The sequence below is a fragment of the Balaenoptera acutorostrata genome, chromosome 6 (assembly GCF_949987535.1).
Source record: "Balaenoptera acutorostrata chromosome 6, mBalAcu1.1, whole genome shotgun sequence".
Classification (NCBI taxonomy): Eukaryota; Metazoa; Chordata; class Mammalia; order Artiodactyla; family Balaenopteridae; genus Balaenoptera; species Balaenoptera acutorostrata.
Window position 1 is genome coordinate 60177018 of NC_080069.1, and position 18626 is coordinate 60195643.

Here is an 18626-nt window from a genome sequence, read left to right on the forward strand (position 1 = left end):
AGTTCCCTGTGGTATACAGTGGATCATTTTTTACTTCAACCACAGTATGGGGCTGAAATGTTTAATGACATTTCTCTTTACAATTACTTTTAAAAAATTAAACACGTAATGACATTTGATAGATGTGTTACCGAGTCCAAGCTCACTCTGCTCGCCACACGACAGGCCAATGAATCGGAGACGAGGTGCCGAGGCAAAGGAATATGACTCCATTTGGAAAGCCGGCAGACCGAGAAGATGGCAGACTAGTGTCTCAGAAAACCCATCTTATCGGGGTCTGGATGCCAGTTTCTTTTATAGAATCAGCAAGGGAGAGGTGGTGAGGAAGTAAAGTAAAAGGGCCACCAGTCTTGCAAAACTCCTGGAATGACCAGCCTGGGGAGGGGATGTGTTAGTTTCTTTTCTTGCAGCCAGTCACAGGTGGGCAGGGTTCCCTGAGGCAGGCCATTATGTATGATTATAATAACAAAAGCAACGAAAAGCAAAGGTTAAAGTCAAAGGAACAGATCCAACAGGGAGTCCGTTTTAGCTCTTCCCTGTTACAGATGTAGGTGAAAAAAGTCACCCATATTTTTCCTGCTATGCACAATTAATTTAGAATTTCTGTGTATACCATCCTAGCTTTATTTTTTTATTATTTTAAAAAAATTTTATTTATTTTATTTTTGGCTGCGTTGGGTCTTCGTTGCTGCGTGCAGGCTTTCTCTAGTTACGGTGGCGGATTCTTAACGACTATGCCACCAGGGAAGCCCCATCTTAGCTTTATTTTTATAGTTGCAATCATAGTGTACCTGGACATACTCTAGCCTAGTTTTTTTCATTTATTATATCATAAACTTTTTTTCCATTGAGATATAATTGACATATAACACTATTAATTTCAGGTGTACAGCATAATGATTTGATATTTATATACATTGTAAAATGATCACCACAGTAAGTCTAGTTAATATCTGTCACCGTACATCGTTACAAAATTTTTTTTCTTGTCTTGAGCACTTTTAGGATCTACTCTCAGCAACTTTCAAATATGCAATACAGTATTAACTATAGTCACCATGCTGTATACTACATCTCCATGACTTAACTTATTTTATAACTGGAAGTTTGTACCTTTTGACCTCTTCATATATTTCACCCACCCCTCAACTCCTCACCCCTGGCAACCAATCTGTTACCTGTATCTGTGAGGTTTTTTTTTCTTTTTTTTTTTTTTAGATTTCACATAGAAGTGAGATCATATGGTGTTTGTCTTTCTCTGTCTGACTTTTGTTCACTTAGCATAATATCCTCAAGGTCCTTCCTGTTGTTGCAAATGGCAAAATTGGATTCTTTCTTATGGCTGAATGTTCTATTATATATATACAACACATTTTCTTTATCCATTCATCCATTGATGGACACTTAGGTTGTTTCCATGCTTGGCTGTTGTAATAATGCTGCAATGAACATGAGGCTGTATATATCTTTTCAAGTTAGTATTTGTCTTTCAGATAAATATGCAGAAGTGGGATTGCTGGATCCTATGGTAGTTTATCATAAATGTTTTAATTGTTGCTAAGTAACCCTTATAATAATTTCAAAAGCCTCATGGCATTCCATGGAGATAATATATCATAATTTAATCAACTCTTTCAGAATTGTTGGGCATTTAGGCTGCCTTCCATATTTAAAATAATTGTAGCTTTGGGGCTTCCCTGGTGGCGCAGTGGTTGAGAATCTGCCTGCTAATGCAGGGGACACGGGTTCGAGCCCTGGTCTGGGAAGATCCCACATGCCACGGAGCAACTGGGCCCGTGAGCCACAATTGCTGAGCCTGCGCGTCTGGAGCCTGTGCCCCGCAACGGGAGGGGCCGCGATAGAGAAAGGCCCGCGCACCGCGATGAAGAGCGGTCCCCGCACCGCGATGAAGAGTGGCCCCCGCTTGCCGCAACTGGAGAAAGCCCTCGCACGAACCGAAGACCCAATACAGACAAAAATAATAAACAAATAAATAAATAAATAAAAAAGAAAAAAAAAAAAAAAAAAAAATAATTGTAGCTTTAGATTCCCACCAATAAGGAGAAGAAATAGAAAAGAATGAAAGCTGAATCAGTGGGCTTATCTGCTAACAAGCTCAAGGTTTCAGGCTGGATAGATAAAGGATGCAATAGAACTAAGAGCAATGCTGTTCTGAGGCCACAGACCACCGCCCTCCCCACCTCCCCATTAGCCTTCTTGCAAATACAAGCAGGTGATCACAGGGATACCAGGTGAGTGGAATATTCTACTCCACTACTGAAAAACAGTCATACAAAAAGCTCATCTGTTGTTGAAGGGAGAGTATGTCACCTTCCCATATTAAACGCATCATTTTAAATAAAAGAATGGTGGTTTCCTTTCCCTTCTTTTTCCTTCCCCTTTTACAGAAAAGTTATAATACTTCAGCTCATTTTGATCTGGAGGTTAGGTAGAGTAGCCAAAATATTGAGGTATTCATCTTCATGGACTGATAATTCCCTTTGATTTCTGGGCACCAGGGAAACGAGTGGATGAGAAGGCTCAAGAAACTGGGACCAAAAGGAGGAACTCAAAGTTTGTACTATTTAACAAAGAACCAAAACAACGTATGTATAAGTACAGACTATATGGACATTTCAGACTTTCTTTGTCTGTGTGTCCTAGATGTTCCATCACTAACATATTTTCTGCGTAGTTTCTACTAATATAGAGTTATGATAAACCTCCTTACATTTTTTACAATTCTTTTAAATATTTAATTGTAGGAAAATGTACATAATATAAAATTTACCATATTAACCATTTTTTAAACTGTATGGTACAGTAGCTAAGTATATTCACTTGGTTGTGCAACCAGTTTCGAGAACTTTTTCATACCCATTAAACAATAACTCCCCATCTCCCCCTCCCCACAGCTGTGGGCAGTCACCATTCTACTTTTTGTTACTATGAATTTGACTATTCTAGAGACTTCGTGTAAGTGGAATCACACAGTAATTTTCTTTTTGTGGCTGCCTTATTTCTCTTATCCTAATGTCCTCCAGGTACATCCATGTTGTAGCACATGTCCAAATTTCCTTCCTTTTTAAGGCTGCATAATATTCCCTTGGATGTTTATACCACAGTTTGTTTATCTATTCATCCTTCAATGCATGTTTGGTTGCTTCCACTTTTGACAACTGTGAATAATAAATACTTCTATGAATATGGGTATGCAAATATTTTTTTGAGACCCTGCTTTCAGTTCCTTTAGATATATGCCCTAAAGTGCAATTGCTGGATCATACGGCATTTCTATTTTTAATTTTTTGAGGAATTGTCATCCTGTTGTCTCTAGTGGCTGCACCATTGTACATTCCTACCAGCAATGCACAGGGTTTCAATTTCTCTATATCCTTGTCAATGCTTGTAATTATCTATTTTTTTAAATATTTGTTTTGTTTGTTTGTTGGTTGGTTGGTAATAGCCATCCTAATGGGTGTGAGATGATTTTTTTTACTCTTTTTAATATGGAATAATTTCAAAAAGGAAAAATACTTACTTTGATTTGAGTGGAAACTCAACATAGAGCCCCATCATTTTGAAATGTAACTTAGATGAAACTCCATAAATGTTTACTTCAAAAAATGAGATTTCACAAAATGTACTTCAGTAAAATGTATTTGGGCTTTTGAACAAATTTACTAGTGTTTGTTTTTGTTGAATCAATTTGGCCACTCTTCATTAATTTGTTCCTTTGAACACTCTTAGATTTTCCATACTAGGTATAGCATTGTGACAGGCAGAGAAAGCATTGTTCCTGTCATTAAGGGAATTATCTGTGATTAAACCCCACATATTCATGAATCAGATGGGAAAATGAATGTGTTTTAAAATAAGTGGGTATGTGAAAACTGGGAGGTAAAGAAAAACCTCTTTTTTTTTTTTTTTTTTAAACATCTTTATTGAAGTATAATTGCCTTACAATAGTGTGTTAGCTTCTGCTTTATAACAAAGTGAATCAGTTATACATATACAATATGGTCCCATTTCTCTTCCCTCTTGCATCTCCCTCCCTCCCACCCTCCCCATCCCACCCCTCTAGGTGGTCACAAAGCACCGAGCTGATCTCCCTGTGCTATGCGGCTGCTTCCCACTAGTTATCTATTTTACATTTGGTAGTGTATATATGTCCATGACACTCTCTTACACTGTCACATCTCACCCCACCCCCTCCCCATATCCTCAAGTCCATTCTCTAGTAGGTCTGTGTCTTTATTCCCGTCTTGCCACTAGGTTCTTCATGGCCTTTTTTTTTTTTTTTTTTTCCCTTAGATTCCGTATATATGTGTTAGCATACTGTATTTGTTTTTCTCTTTCTGACTTACTTCACTCTGTATGACAGACTCTAACTCCATCCACCTCATTACAAATACCTCCATTTCATTTCTTTTTATGGCTGAGTAATATTCCATTGTATATATGTGCCACATCTTCTTTATCCATTCATCTGTCGATGGACATTTAGGTTGCTTCCATGTCCTGGCTATTGTAAATAGAGCTGCAATGAACATTTTGGTACATGACTCTTTTTGACCTATGGTTTTCTCAGGGTATATGCCCAGTAGTGGGATTGCTGGGTCGTATGGTAGTTCTATTTTTAGTTTTTTAAGGAACCTCCATACTGTTCTCCATAGTGGCTGTATCAATTTACATTCCCACCAACAGTGCAAGAGTGTTCCCTTTCCTCCCCACTCTCTCCAGCATTTATTGTTTCTAGATTTTTTGATGATGGCCATTCTGAGCGGTGTGAGATGATATCTCATGGTAGTTTTGATTTGCATTTCTCTAATGATTAATGATGTTGAGCATTCTTTCATGTGTCTGTAGGCCATCTGTATATCTTCTTTGGAGAAATGTCTATTTAGATCTTCTGCCCATTTTTGGATTGGGTTGTTCGTTTTTTTGTTATTGAGCTGCATGAGCTGCTTGTAAATCTTGGAGATTAATCCTTTGTCAGTTGCTTCATTTGCAAATATTTTCTCCCATTCTGAGGGTTGTCTTTTGGTCTTGTTTATGGTTTCCTTTGCTGTGCAAAAGCTTTTAAGTTTCATTAGGTCCCATTTGTTTATTTGTGTTCTTATTTCCATTTCTCTGGGAGCTGGGTCAAAAAGAATCTTGCTGTGATGTATGTCATAGAGTGTTCTGCCTATGTTTTCCTCTAAGAGTTTGATAGTGTCTGCCCTTACACTTAGGTCTTTAATCCATTTTGAGTTTATTTTTGTGCATGGTGTCAGGGAGTGTTCTAATTTCATACTTTTACATGTTCCTGTCCAATTTTCCCAGCACCACTTATTGAAGAGGCTGTCTTTTCTCCACTGTATATGCTTGCCTCCTTTATCAAAGATAAGTTGACCATATGTGTGTGGGTTTATCTCTGGGCTTTCTATCCTGTTCCATTGATCTATATTTCTGTTTTTGTGCCAGTACCAAACTGTCTTGATTACTGAAGCTTTGTAATATAGTCTGAAGTCAGGGAGCCTGATTCCCCCAGCTCCATTTTTCGTTCTCAAGATTGCTTTGGCTATTCGGGGTCTTTTGTGTTTCCATCCAAATTGTGAAATTTTTTGTTCTAGTTCTGTGAAAAATGCCAGTGGTAGTTTGATAGGGATTGCATTGAATCTGTAGATTGCTTTGGGTAGTAGAGTCATTTTCACAATGTTGATTCTTCCAATCCAGGAACATGGTATATCTCTGCATCTATTTGTATCATCTTTAATTTCTTTCATCAGTGTCTTATAATTTTCTGCATACAGGTCTTTTGTCTCCTTAGGTAGGTTTATTCCTAGATATTTTATTCTTTTTGTTGCAATGGTAAATGGGAGTGTTTTCTTAATTTCACTTTCAGATTTTTCGTCATTAGTGTATAGAAATGCAAGAGATTTCTGTGCATTAATTTTGTATCCTGCTACTTTACCAAATTCATTGATTAGCTCTAGGAGTTTTCTGGTAGCATCTTTAGGATTCTCTATGTATAGTATCATGTCATCTGCAAATAGTGACAGCTTTACTTGTTCTTTTCCGATTTGGATTCCTTTTATTTCTTTTTCTTCTCTGATTGCTGTGGCTAACACTTCCAAAACGATGTTGAATAATAGTGGTGAGAGTGGGCAACCTTGTCTTGTTCCTGATCTTAGTGGAAATGGTTTCAGTTTTTCACCATTGAGGACAATGGTGGCTGTGGGTTTGTCATATATGGCCTTTATTATGTTGAGGAAAGTTCCCTCTATGCCTACTTTCTGCAGGGCTTTTATCATAAATGGGTGTTGAATTTTGTCGAAAGCTTTCTCTGCATCTATTGAGATGATCATATGGTTTTTCTCCTTCAATTTGTTAATATGGTGTATCACATTGATTGATTTGCGTATATTGAAGAATCCTTGCATTCCTGGGATAAACCCCACTTGATCATGGTGTATGATCCTTTTAATGTGTTGTTGGATTCTGTTTGTTAGTATTTTGTTGAGGATTTTTGCATCTATGTTCATCAGTGATATTGGCCTGTAGTTTTCTTTCTTTGTTACATCTTTGTCTGGTTTTGGTATCAGGGTGATGGTGGCCTCGTAGAATGAGTTTGGGAGTGTTCCTCCCTCTGCAATATTTTGGAAGAGTTTGAGAAGGATAGAAAAACCTCTTTTTATTAAGTTAAAACATTTGTAGGGTATTTTCTCCCCAGAAAAGCAGGCTAGCTTGCTTCTTCTGTTTTACTACAAAGATAAGGGTTTTGGTGCAGTAGAATAAATTCTAATGTTTGAATGTCTATCCTTTGTAGTATAGACTATTACGTACCACCAGGGAGTAAGGGCTTTGTATACAGTCGTACCTCAGTTTCTGCGTGGAATCAGTTCCAGGACCCACTGTGGATACCAAAATCCTTGGATGCTCAGGTTCCATAGTCCACCCTCTGTATCTGCAGTTTCCGCACCTGTGGATTCAATCAACTGTGGATCCTAAATGTAGCTCCAATCTGGTTGGTTGAATCTGCGGATGTGAAGCCCTCGGATACAGAGCACCCACACTGTTAAGAAGCCCTGAGGGACTATTGAGATTTCCTCTATTTGAGCAGGCTCTTCACCCCCTCCCTCTAAATTTATTTTGCCCCTACATTGGTGGGGGAAAAAAATTAAAGGAGTAATATTTGTATCAGACTACGCATGTAAAATGCAATAGAGGTTTAGAAAATCAGGCTGTTCTCTCCATGCATTCCTTTCTCTTTTAATGACATATTGAGATGATAGACTTCGAGAGATATTTAAGCAGGACTGGTGGGGGAGAGGAGCTCAGACAGACAGACACATTGTACTTTGTATAAACTCGTCTTTGTATGTCTTCCTGCTGGGTAAAAAAAAAAACCAACCAAACAAACAAAAAACTGGTTTCTTTTCTGAACATCGCTTTTGCTAGATGTTGCACATGAAATTTATGATGATCTCTTCTAGGTCCACGGTTTTACGCAAGATGATTACCTGATTCTATACCCCTACCCCCTTAGGATCTTTTAGTAATTAAGCTCTTATCCTTCAGAGTGAGGGAAAAAATCCACAATTGGAAAATGGAGTGAAGTGGTAAAGCTGAGGTGACTGCAGCCTCCACTAAACACCTCCTTCCCCCCTACACACCCTCGCCACATACACATTATTAGGAAATGAATGTATTTTGGCTTCTCCTACCTTTGGTAAGTGTCTCTAAAGTAAAAGATGGTAGAGGATATAATTGGTGTTCTCCTCTGACGATGCCACAGTTATGAAAGGCTGGTCAGCGATACAAAAGGAGGAATACTGTTTAAAGACAGAAAAGCACTTGGTAGTATGCCTGGAGTCAGTATTTGCTATTAATTCCAATAGTGCTTCACTCGAAATCTGACTAAATTCAACATGTAGCCAGAAGTTGATTCAGTAGTTCTACTTTAACTATTTGTTATAACTAATTTGCTTGGTGAAATTATGTAGCAAGCATAATAAGAGTTACATAAAAGGGAAAGTGTTACTTTATGGCTCTTCACCTCTAAATCTATTTTCACATTTTTCCTTTGGTGCATATCAACTAGCTTCTAAAAAGTTCAATGTACATACTTTGTAGTTTGGGCCTCAAATTTCCTTTTCCCTAAGCCTACCCTCTGTTTTAAGTTCAGCAGATCTTTTGTGATGCAAGTGTGCTTTGGCAGCATTATTGTGTAATTTTCTTGGGGTGTAAAATGGAAACCATGTGTTGAAATGTTCATCTGTGAACTCTCCCATGAGGTTGAGAGTCATGATAAAGCTTTCACGTTTTAAGGGAAAATAATCATCTGACAGGTAGTGGTCTGAGGAAATAATGGTTTTGCTTTCTAAGGTTTTTGGAGGAACATGGTATTTTTGAATCCATTTTCCATATCCGTAAGTCATGCTCTAAATAAAAGTTGTATGTTTTAATGGTACTTCAACTTTCCATGGTGTTCCTCCGCAAAATTGTCCTTCACTGAGCACCAAAACGGTGAGATAAGACAAACTGTCATAAAATGTGACATAGAACTCAATAGAATGCACAAGTGATACTAAAACTTAGCATCCAGTATGGACCGTAAGGGTTTTGTTCTAGGCCTGGAAAGATATTACTTCTTGAATGGATATTTCAATGAGCATCCATGATTAGAAGCATAAATAGATTTTTTTGAGGCAGAGGGGGAATGGTCTTTAATAGGGAAGGTAATGTGGTGGCATTGACATTTGTGATTTTCTTAGTGAATAACCTGTCAGATCTTGGAAGTGAGAGGTGAATATCAGCTATTTTCAGCACCTAGAAGTAAAGTGACCTCCTTTGAGTTGGTTAAGTAACATCCTTAACCTCCCATAGACAAGCAGTTTACTGATTAAAACACCAGCATGTGTTAATGGTGATTTCTGACGTTTATACTGAAAGCAAGAGTATTTCAGTGTGAGGGACTCTTAGAGCCTCATTAGTTTGGTTTACTGCCCCTTCCCACCTGTGTTGTCACAGCGTGAAATGTATAAATTATCAGTCTGTCTTGGAGTGATTTGTTAGTTGCACTTAACTTGCAAAAAAAAAAAAAAAACAAAACACCCCAAATTCAAAAGTGATAGATGTGAAATGGCAACCTTTGTCAGATAGATGTCACACATGATACGGTTCCTTCTGTTAATATATGTTAGCCTTGGGCTGTAGAAGGTAACGAGTCATTTTCAAAAGGGAAAAAGTCCTGAAAGAAAATCCTCCACATTAGCCTCACGCAGTTAAAGGTTTGTGGGGATTTTAGGCGCCTTGCATACTTCAGAACCATTTTGTCTAATTTTATGACATAATTTCTTCCCCAAAAGCACATAACCTGGGAGAACTGATAAGTTGTAAACATAATGATCTGGAGAGGGTGTGCTCCCTCCTGAATTTTTAATGGGGAGAAGGCCATCTGCTTCTCCATATGGAAGCGTTACCCTCTTCTGCACGAAGCCAGCACAGCTAGGGACCAGAACCACAGGGGTAGGCAGCGTGCTTGCTCACCGCTTTACCTTTCACAGAACGAATAAAGCTCTTGCTTTATTTTCAGTTCAGACTTCCTATAATTATACCTAAGGTCACATAACTCAGAGTATGAGCACCCGAAAAAAAATTTTAAGTGGCTAGAGTGAACCCCTTAATAAAATGGCGTATTAATGTAGTTAGTATTCTTTTCATTTGAAATATTTTCATTGTATTTTATTTAGTGAGGCATAACAAATGCTACACATATTCTCCTTATTTTTAAATGATCCCTCTGAAACCTAAGAGCTGTTAGTGCTGCCTCTTAAATAGGATTTTTACAAGTATTTTTCTTTCCGTGTGTGAATTGTATGTTTGTTTTGCTTTAAGACTCCAGCGACTACTCTGTAGATGACGAATGCTTAGTGAAGTTGCTGAAAGGATGCTGCCTGAAGAACTTACAGCGGCCTTTGCAAGCGGAATTGTGTTTCAATCACGTTGTCCAAAGGTAAAAGCGGACAATGAAACCAACTTGAGTGCAAATTGTGGTTTCTGGGGAATCGCTGTGAGAAAGTGATGCTTTTATCTCCCGCTGCTAACCTTTTACTTGATGTTACCAGAAAGAGAATCCAGTAACGTTTTCTTTATTCTTTGAGAAAACAATTATAACCTAAGTGGAACGTGGCTTTTTGCCTTTCTACCTGGTGTTCAGAGGTGATTTACAAAAGCTAGATTTACAGCCAGGCTGACATGTGACTGTCTAAATTCTGGCAGCAAGGTACAGAACATCTGATACTTTTTTGATTCATGCATTTGTCTGTCATTCATTTATTCCACAGATATTTGAGTACCCACTATGTGCCAGAGACTGTGATCCTGAATCCTAGGGATTCAAAGTTGAGTAAAAAGACTCGCCATCATTGTAATGATAATGTGGCAGGAAAGAACAACTGTGATGAATACTAAAACTGCTTCTCTTTTGGCAAGGAGCATTTTTCTGTAGGTGAATGAGTTTTAACCCCCCAATAGCATTGATGATGATGTCCTGCTCCTTTGCTAATTAGAGAGTTGAGTCAAGGTTCTGATGCCTGGCCCTCTTCTCTACATCTGGAGTCACAAATGCAATTACAGGGGCCAGACAAGTAACCTTACTGAATGAGCTCTAATTGATTATTGCTCTGGACAGTGTGGGCCCAGTAGCAATAATCACTACAATTTTTTTTTTTTTTTCTTTTTGGCTGTGTTGGGTCTTCGTTGATGCTCGCGGGCTTTCTCTAGTTGCAGCGAGCGGGGGCTACTCTTCGTGGCGGTCCGTGAGCTTCTCACTGTGGTGGCTTCTCTCGTTGTGGAGCACGGGCTCTAGGTGCACAGGCTTCAGTAGTTGTAGCATGCGGGCTCAGTAGTTGTGACACACAGGCTTAGTTGCTCCGTGGCATGTGGGATCTTCCCGGACCAGGGATCGAACCTGTGTCCCCTGCATTGGCAGGTGGATTCTTAACGACTGTGCCACCAGGGAAGTCCCTACAATTTTTCATTGAAAGCCTGGAATCTGAATTTTGTATAACGTGTCCGGATTTTTAAATCTTGGCTCAATTTTTTGGAAACCATTGTGTAAGCCAAATAGATCACAGCCATAGACTGCCGGTTGACATTTTCTGTTCCATATCATGTGCCTTTCCATCCATAGCTACTGATCTGCCTCTTTCTGACTATATATTATGAGAATGTAGGAGGACTGGTGTCCTTATAAGAAGCTGAAAGAGACAATATCTATTTCCCAAATAAGTAATATACAGTCTTTAGTAAACATGTTAAAGAAGTATCCGTTGAGTTCTCTTTTATTGGTGTTTTTATTAGGATCAAAAGGATGACCCATTTGGTCTATTTGTTGTATTTTTTGAACCTCATAGTGAATTGCTTGCTGGTGTGTTTTATAGTTTTGGATTGTGAGTTCACCTTCAGTGGGGTTTTATCTTGAGACTCCTATGAGGCTAGGATTGAGGAAGAGTCTCTCTCTAAAGTGATTGTGCTTTTATTTCTGCCAGACGCCCAAAAGGCTTTTCCAGGCCAGGACCACCTTCATGTTCATTTCATTGCTTAGAAGTTCTTGGATCATTTGGGCCACATAAATTTGAATTGCAAATTCATGTGAGGGCAGGCCTATTGGTTATTAATTTCCTAAGGGATGTGTCTTCCCCCCCACCCCCAACCTAGACCTCAGGCCAAGGAGCCAACTGCCCCTGTCTTCCTCCTATGCCACGAGTGGGTTCTTCTCATCTGCCCTTTCTCTGGTGGAGCAGAGCCCCAGCTTTATGTAGAGTCTCAGCCCAGGCTCTACATACTGTGTGGACCCAAGGCCTCACCTCCTGTGCGGACACTGAGACACAAAGCCCTGGCTGATTCAGACTGAAACAGACCTAGGAGTGCTTCGGCATCATGCACACAGAGTTCTGGTTTTGTTTTGTTATCAGTTTGAGAGTTTTCCTTATGTCCTTGTGAGCTGAGCTCTGCATTTTAAAGGGTGTTGCTCTTATTTTTTTGAGCGCTTCTAGATGTTTTGTAGTCAGAGAATTTTCATAATACTGCTGAAAACAGAAGTGTTGACCACTTCTTTCTTGACATTTTGAAGCATTATAAGACAGCAGTGCAAAGAGAGTTGAACCTCAGTGAGAAATCAGTGGCATCATTTTCTGAGTGGAGTCATTTCCTGAACACATTCATGTTCAGGAGGGATGATCTTGTCCTTTCTAGGGTTAATCTTTGAAGATCTGCATGCGTTTGTATACCTGAAGGGCAGTAAACAATCCTCAGTGCTGGATTTATATTAAGGAATAAAATAAAAGAGTAATATAGGGAATTCCCTGGTGGTCCAGTGGTTAGGACTCCGTGCTTCCACTGCAGGGGGCACGGGTTCAATCCCTGGTCGGGGAACTAAGATCCTGCATGCCAGAGCTTGGCCAAAAAAATAAAAGTTAAAAAACAAAGTAAAAAAGAAAAAAAAAGAGTAATATATTAAAAGCATACTATTTATTGCCATGGTTTATTAGGTTCTTTAACTGTTTAATGACAACTTTTCTCTGGTAATAGTCTTAGTGCTGTAGCTGTTTTCTTAAGAATGGGGAAAAATACATATATGTTGAAAAAGAATGATATGTTCCTTGTTCTGTTAAGACTTAATTGCTTTTCATTTGCTCTTTTAGTGAAAAGCTACTGAAGTATGACCACTACCTAGTGCCATTTACTCTGTTTGAGTTGGCATTTTTGTATAAAAACCAAGGGGAAATTGACAAGGCCATAAAGGTCCTAGAAACTGCAAGGTAAGTGATCATGGCAGCTTTTCCTTGATTGCTATGGAGTCAGCAATGTCAATACAATTTTAACAACAGCAGTAACTTGATACACTTAAAATGAACACATTAATGAAAAATTAGTCCCAATGTTACATTTGCTAATTTATGCTTAGTTTCTGCTTGTGGCTTTTGCTGGAATTGTGCTGTTTCCAACCCTCTTAAATGCCTGACCCTGTGGCTGTTTACAAATGTTGTGATTTTGGGGACCTACATGACAGATTTCTAGCCAATTCTCTTCTATATCAGGGGTCAGCAAACTTTTTCTGTAAAGGGCCAATTAGTAAGTATTTTTGGCTTTACAGTATAAGGTCTCCATTGCAACTACTCAATTGTATTGAAAGCAGCCATAGAAGACAATATGTAAATAAATGGGTGTGCCCAGATTTGGCCATAATTTTGGTCATAGTTTGCTGATCCTCGGTGTGTTCCACCATCTCTCTCATTTCCTTAAAGAGCCATTGATTTGAAGAAGCCCTTTGCATCTTCTCCTCTTTCTTCTTTCTGACTACTGTGGCAGTTTCAAAGCACTTTATCAATTCTGCTGTCCAGTGGCTCTCAGACCTCCTGTGATCATGGCTCACTTACTGGGGGCACAAACCCTGTGGTCTGCTTGCTTTGAACACTACTTGCCATGGAGAAAGAATGCCATGATAGCTGTAGGCCATAAATAGCTTACTGATTCACTAGTTTGTTCATTTACTCAAATTCAGCAGAGCATTCACTGAGTACCTATTATGTGCTAGACACTAGAAAAGGTTCTAGACAGAGAACTGTGCATAAACAGGCAATGTTTCTACCTTCTAAGTTGAGGGGTATTGGTAAATAAACAAATAAGAAGAGTAGCAATGGTACGTGCTTTGCTGAGATTTACGATATGATACAGGGTACTCGAGTGCTACTTTAGATTGAGTTGATTCTGGAAGGTTTCCTTGAGGTGGTATGTAGTTGAGATTAGCATAATTAAAGCCAGTCCTGAGAAGACCATTCACCAGAGGACTGCGTGGGGAGCATTCTTGGCTGGGGGGTGGAGCAGGGAGGGTGTTGAGCCACTAGGTTGATAATGCTTCTTGAATGAAATGGGGAACACTTAGAGGATCAGGATTGAGGAGAGAGAGAAAAAAAAACAACTTACTCCTGTTTGGACTGTGATATTTTGAGGTGCCTATAGGTATTGATGTGGAGATGGTGAGTTGGCAGTCATATATACCAGCATGGAATTCAGTGTAAAGGTCAAGGCCAAATGTAGATATTTCAAAGTCACCAGAACAGAGACAGTGATATTTAAAGCTGTGGTGCTTGATGAGGTCATTTGGGGAAAGTGATACAGCTAGAGAAGGAGATCCAGCGTAGAGCCTTGGGATATGCCATCATTTTAGAGATTAAACAATAAGATTAAGAAGTGGCCAGTGAGTTAGGAGGGCATCCAGGAAAGCCAAGTGAACAAAATGTTTCAAAAGAAGAGAGTGGTCAGTTGTGAAGATGGCCGCCAAGAGGTCAATCAAGGTGAGACCAGAGAAGTGGCTGCTGAGCTTGGCAGCATGATCATCGGTGACTTTGACGAGCGAGGTGAGAAAGTGGAGTTAGCTACTCCAGGCAACCCCTTCAGGATATTTGGCTGTGAATAAAGCATAGTAATGGGGCAGAAGCTTTGGAGGCACAGTGGAGCCAAGAGAGGTTTCATTATCTTTTTTTTTTTTTTAAAGCCAAGGACATGAGAGAAAGTCACTTTTAAAGTTAATTTGTTGAGAGTGAGTATGACTCCTATTTCAACTGACATTCGTGTATCTTCAAATTTATTGAAAATTTTTACCCCCATTGGAAAATTTGGGACTAAAAATACGGTTTCTAAGTATTCGTATCATTTGGACATATTTGGTGTTATCTAAGCAATGCACAATAAGGCAAATTTATAACAATGAAAATAAAAGACTAGTAATTCACTAGGAAAAAGAAAGACCAGCAGTGATCAAAAGTCACCACTAACTCAAGACAGTCCCAGTGATGTCAACATAAACAGACGTCCCAGTAATTTCAAGACTGTTGATTTTCTGCAGTTTTCCTTGTGCAGTAGCTTTGCAAAGCTTCCGAAGTTAATTAGGGAAATACTCAATTACATCCTTTGGTAAACTCTAGTAAGATGTTGGCTTAGCTTATGAATAATAACCCTTATCAAGTTTACCAGTAAGTAACCCTTAGACCTGTATAAAGTAAAGGGCTATAGAAAGAAATGAATGCCACTGCAAAGAAAGAAAGTACAGCTCTCCCATGGGCCAAGGTGGTGTGTGAAAGCAGAGCCCAAGGTCCGAAGCATTCCATTTTGCTGATTCTGAACAATTGTAGCAAAGAGAAGTCAACATGGATGATCTAAGTGAAGTTTTTAAATATCTGTGGATTTCTAATGCCCCTCCTGACATTGTCCCATAATAATTATTGACCAAACCATTGATATTTGCCCGTCAGAATTGCAGTAAGTAATTTTGTTGTCACCAAGTAATCCTGCTATCTTTGTTGTGATTGTCGTTTTGTGAGAGTTTCTATATCTATATCTATATATATATAAATTTTTTTTTGTGTGTGTGGAGGGGGTGAATGATTATGTTCACCTTGTTTATACAGGCTGCCTGAAATTTCCAGTTTAGAAAAAGAGGTCAACTCTTTAAAAATAGTTCGCAAAATTTGTTAAGCCCTCCTTGTAAGCTTCTTGCTGTTTGTGAATGGTTTGGTAATTACATAAACCTTGCTAGTCAAAGCACGCTTTTTAGACCACCACCAGCAAGCTTCTAGAAATACAGAATATTGCCATCCTCATCTCCTCCCAGGACCAGAATCTGCATTTTAACAACATCCACTGTTATGCATATTAACGTTTGAAAGCAAATAAGGAATGAAGATGAGAGGAGGGGGAGGAGGGTGGTGGTGCCCTGGTATATAAAGGAATTTTGACATTACAATGTTATTGTTATTTATCTTTAGAAATAACTACAAAGATTACTCACTGGAGTCCAGACTACACTTCAGAATTCAGGCAGCTCTTCACCTCTGGAAAAAATCTTCCTCAGATTGATCAGAACATGAAGAATGGAATTTTCTCTCAATTAGTACTGGCATCTGCTGTAGATTAGACCTTGTATTAAAGTGGAAAAATGATCTTGTGAATGTGAGACAAAAAACTAATTTTACTGTCAATATTTTCTATCATCTGTGTGGTTTACTATTGGTCTACCTAAGTGGGTTTTTTTTTTTTTCCTATGGAATGATGTTAAATAATATCTAGAAAACTCTTATATTTTGCATCTCCATAAAGAATTTCATATCTGATTTGAATTGGAGAGTGAAAAGTCTTTTAAAGGACTCACAGGTACAATAAAGTATAATTAGATTATTTATTTTTTTAATGTGGAAATGAATATTGTGTAAGTAGCAAATGGCTTACAACCTAGCCATTTTTAGCTTTGTTGGTCTGTTAAACTTCAGAGATATTTTGTTGCCTAGCATTTAAGTTTCAGAGGGGAAATAAGAATCACCTACATTCAAAATAGCTCAATAACTTTCCGAAAACTCCTGAAAAAGACGGGCAATGGGTGTGAACAGGACAGGTAATGTAGGTAATAGGTTGAAAGACCTGTATCTAGAAAAGGTGATGAAATGTTGTTATTGTTTTTTATTCTTCATGTAAGTTACAGGTGGTGACAGTTTTGAGAGACTATCCTGTTTTTGAATGTACTTAAGTCTGTTATTATTATAACAAAATTCAAAAAAATTCCGTGTATCTAAAGGGAAAAAAAGTTATATTTTAGAAATTTTCCTTAACCTTAACAATGAGCGCCTAAAATATATACGTTGACTATTTTTCTTATAAAGTTCCTGCTGCTTTCAATGATATATAAAATAATAATTTTTACACTCCTAATGTTGGTGTGTAAGGTCTAATTTGCTAATTTCTCTAGCACTGTGATGGTTCCTTGTAAATATCTGGACTGTGCTTAGTCCTTTAATTTGCAAACACAATCAGGGCATGGAGTGGAAGAGAGCCAACTCTGTGTGGTCCTGGCTCTGCTGTCGGCAGTTACCGGGGTGACCTTTAGGGAGTTCTGTGCTCTCTCCATCACCATATTTTCCTCATCTGTGAAATGGAAAAAGGACAGATGAATTTCAAGGTCTCTTTTAGTTTTATAACTGTGGGTCTGAGGCTGAGATATTTATTTTCAGCAAACAATGTTAAAATGTTTAATCCAGATCATTCCCACTTAGTGTGTGTTTTATTTTACAATCATCACTGCCCTCCCCAGCCCCCCAGCTCTCCAATATGTATGTGCAGTGGCTGAGGACAAGACTGCATCCAGAGCGACAAAAAACAGTTCACGAATTGATGAATCAGGGTTTTGTCTTATTTCTATTTTGAAGAATAACTTGTTGTGGAAGCCTCTGCAGTTTAACAAAAACAGCCCCAGATTGGCAGTCAGGAGCCCAGTTCTATAAGTTAATAATAGTTCCTCTACATGGAGCAAGTCATTGACCCTTTCTGGCACTCAGTTTCCCTGGTGGGGATAGCAACACAGAGCATGGTGCTTGTGAGGGCTCTATTAGATAATGCATATGATAGCTTTTTGTAAACTGAAAGGCTGCATGAATATGAGTTGTTGTAATAGTTATGGTTTTTATGTATGTATTACAGTATCAAAACAAAAGTATTGGCTTGAGTCTGTGGTCTCTGATGTAAAATGAAAGTGTGGCGATCCAAACAAGTTTAAATTTATTTGAAGTGTTTGGCACTGACATTAGCTCACATTGTGAATTTGCTCCTTGCTGTTTGTTCCCTGCTATATGAGCCTGTATCCAGCAGGTATTTGGTCTTGTTTTCTTTAAGGTACTAATTCTTGGCCAATACTGAGGATGTTTTTCCAGTGGAAAATGATGAATACAACTCAAGTCGGAGTACCACCCCTTCAGATAATATTGGTGGTAGAGTCATCATGTGCTATTAATATGAATTATATAACTTTACATTAGGACCAGACAAAAGAGAAAATAACTGTCATTACAATTAGTAATGGAAAATCTGTTCAAAAATTTCTTTGAATATTACTTGGAAAAAAAAGTCTCCAAAGTTCTTAGAAGAGCTTTGGTAGCATTATTATTATTTTTTTTTTAATAATAAAAAAAAAGGTCATATTGCTTTTGTGAGAAGCTGCAAGTCAGAGCAAAAGTGAGTAAAAAATGCACTTTCTGGTATGAAATGGAAACGATTTAAGGTAATGGTAGTTATTTTTGTTTTATTTTAACACTGCATTACCAAAAATATATATAAAAATTCATATCTCCCATTAAGATTTTTCCTTTATTTGTTCTTATTTCGTTTGTATTTTTATTTCCTTTTCTTTTATAGTTACCTGATAATCTATCCAATGGATTTTTAAATGTTGTAATATCATTTATTTATTTATTTTTAAACATCTTTATTGGAGTATAATTGCTTTACAATGGTATGTTAGTTTCTGCTTTATAAGAAAGTGAACTAGCTATACATATACATATATCACCATATCTCTACCCTCTTGCGTCTCCCTCCCACCCTCCCTATCCCACCCCTCTAGGTGGTCACGAAGCATCTCCCTGTGCTGTGTGGCTGCTTCCCACTAGCTGTCTATTTTACATTTGGTGGTATATATATGTCCATGCCACCTGCTCACTTCGTCCCAGCTAACCTTTCCCCCTCCCCGTGTCCTCAAGTCCATTCTCTATGTCTGCATCTTTATTCCTGTCCTACCCCTAGGTTCTTCAGAA

The 18626-nt window shown here is 38.4% G+C and overlaps 1 protein-coding gene across 4 annotated transcripts in view; it reads left to right on the top strand.

Moving 5' to 3' along the window:
- Positions 1–16752, top strand: part of TTC39B (tetratricopeptide repeat domain 39B) — a 140288-nt gene extending 123536 nt beyond the window's left edge. For all 4 annotated transcript variants that reach the window (XM_028165145.2, XM_057549272.1, XM_057549271.1 and 1 more), the window contains 4 exons: positions 2520–2606; positions 9883–10000; positions 12693–12809; positions 15816–16752. In XM_028165145.2, the coding sequence (XP_028020946.1) occupies positions 2520–2606; positions 9883–10000; positions 12693–12809; positions 15816–15906 (413 nt within the window). In that variant the 3' untranslated portion in view covers positions 15907–16752. The remainder of the gene's footprint in view (positions 1–2519; positions 2607–9882; positions 10001–12692; positions 12810–15815) is intronic.
- The last annotated feature ends 1874 nt before the right edge of the window (positions 16753–18626 follow it).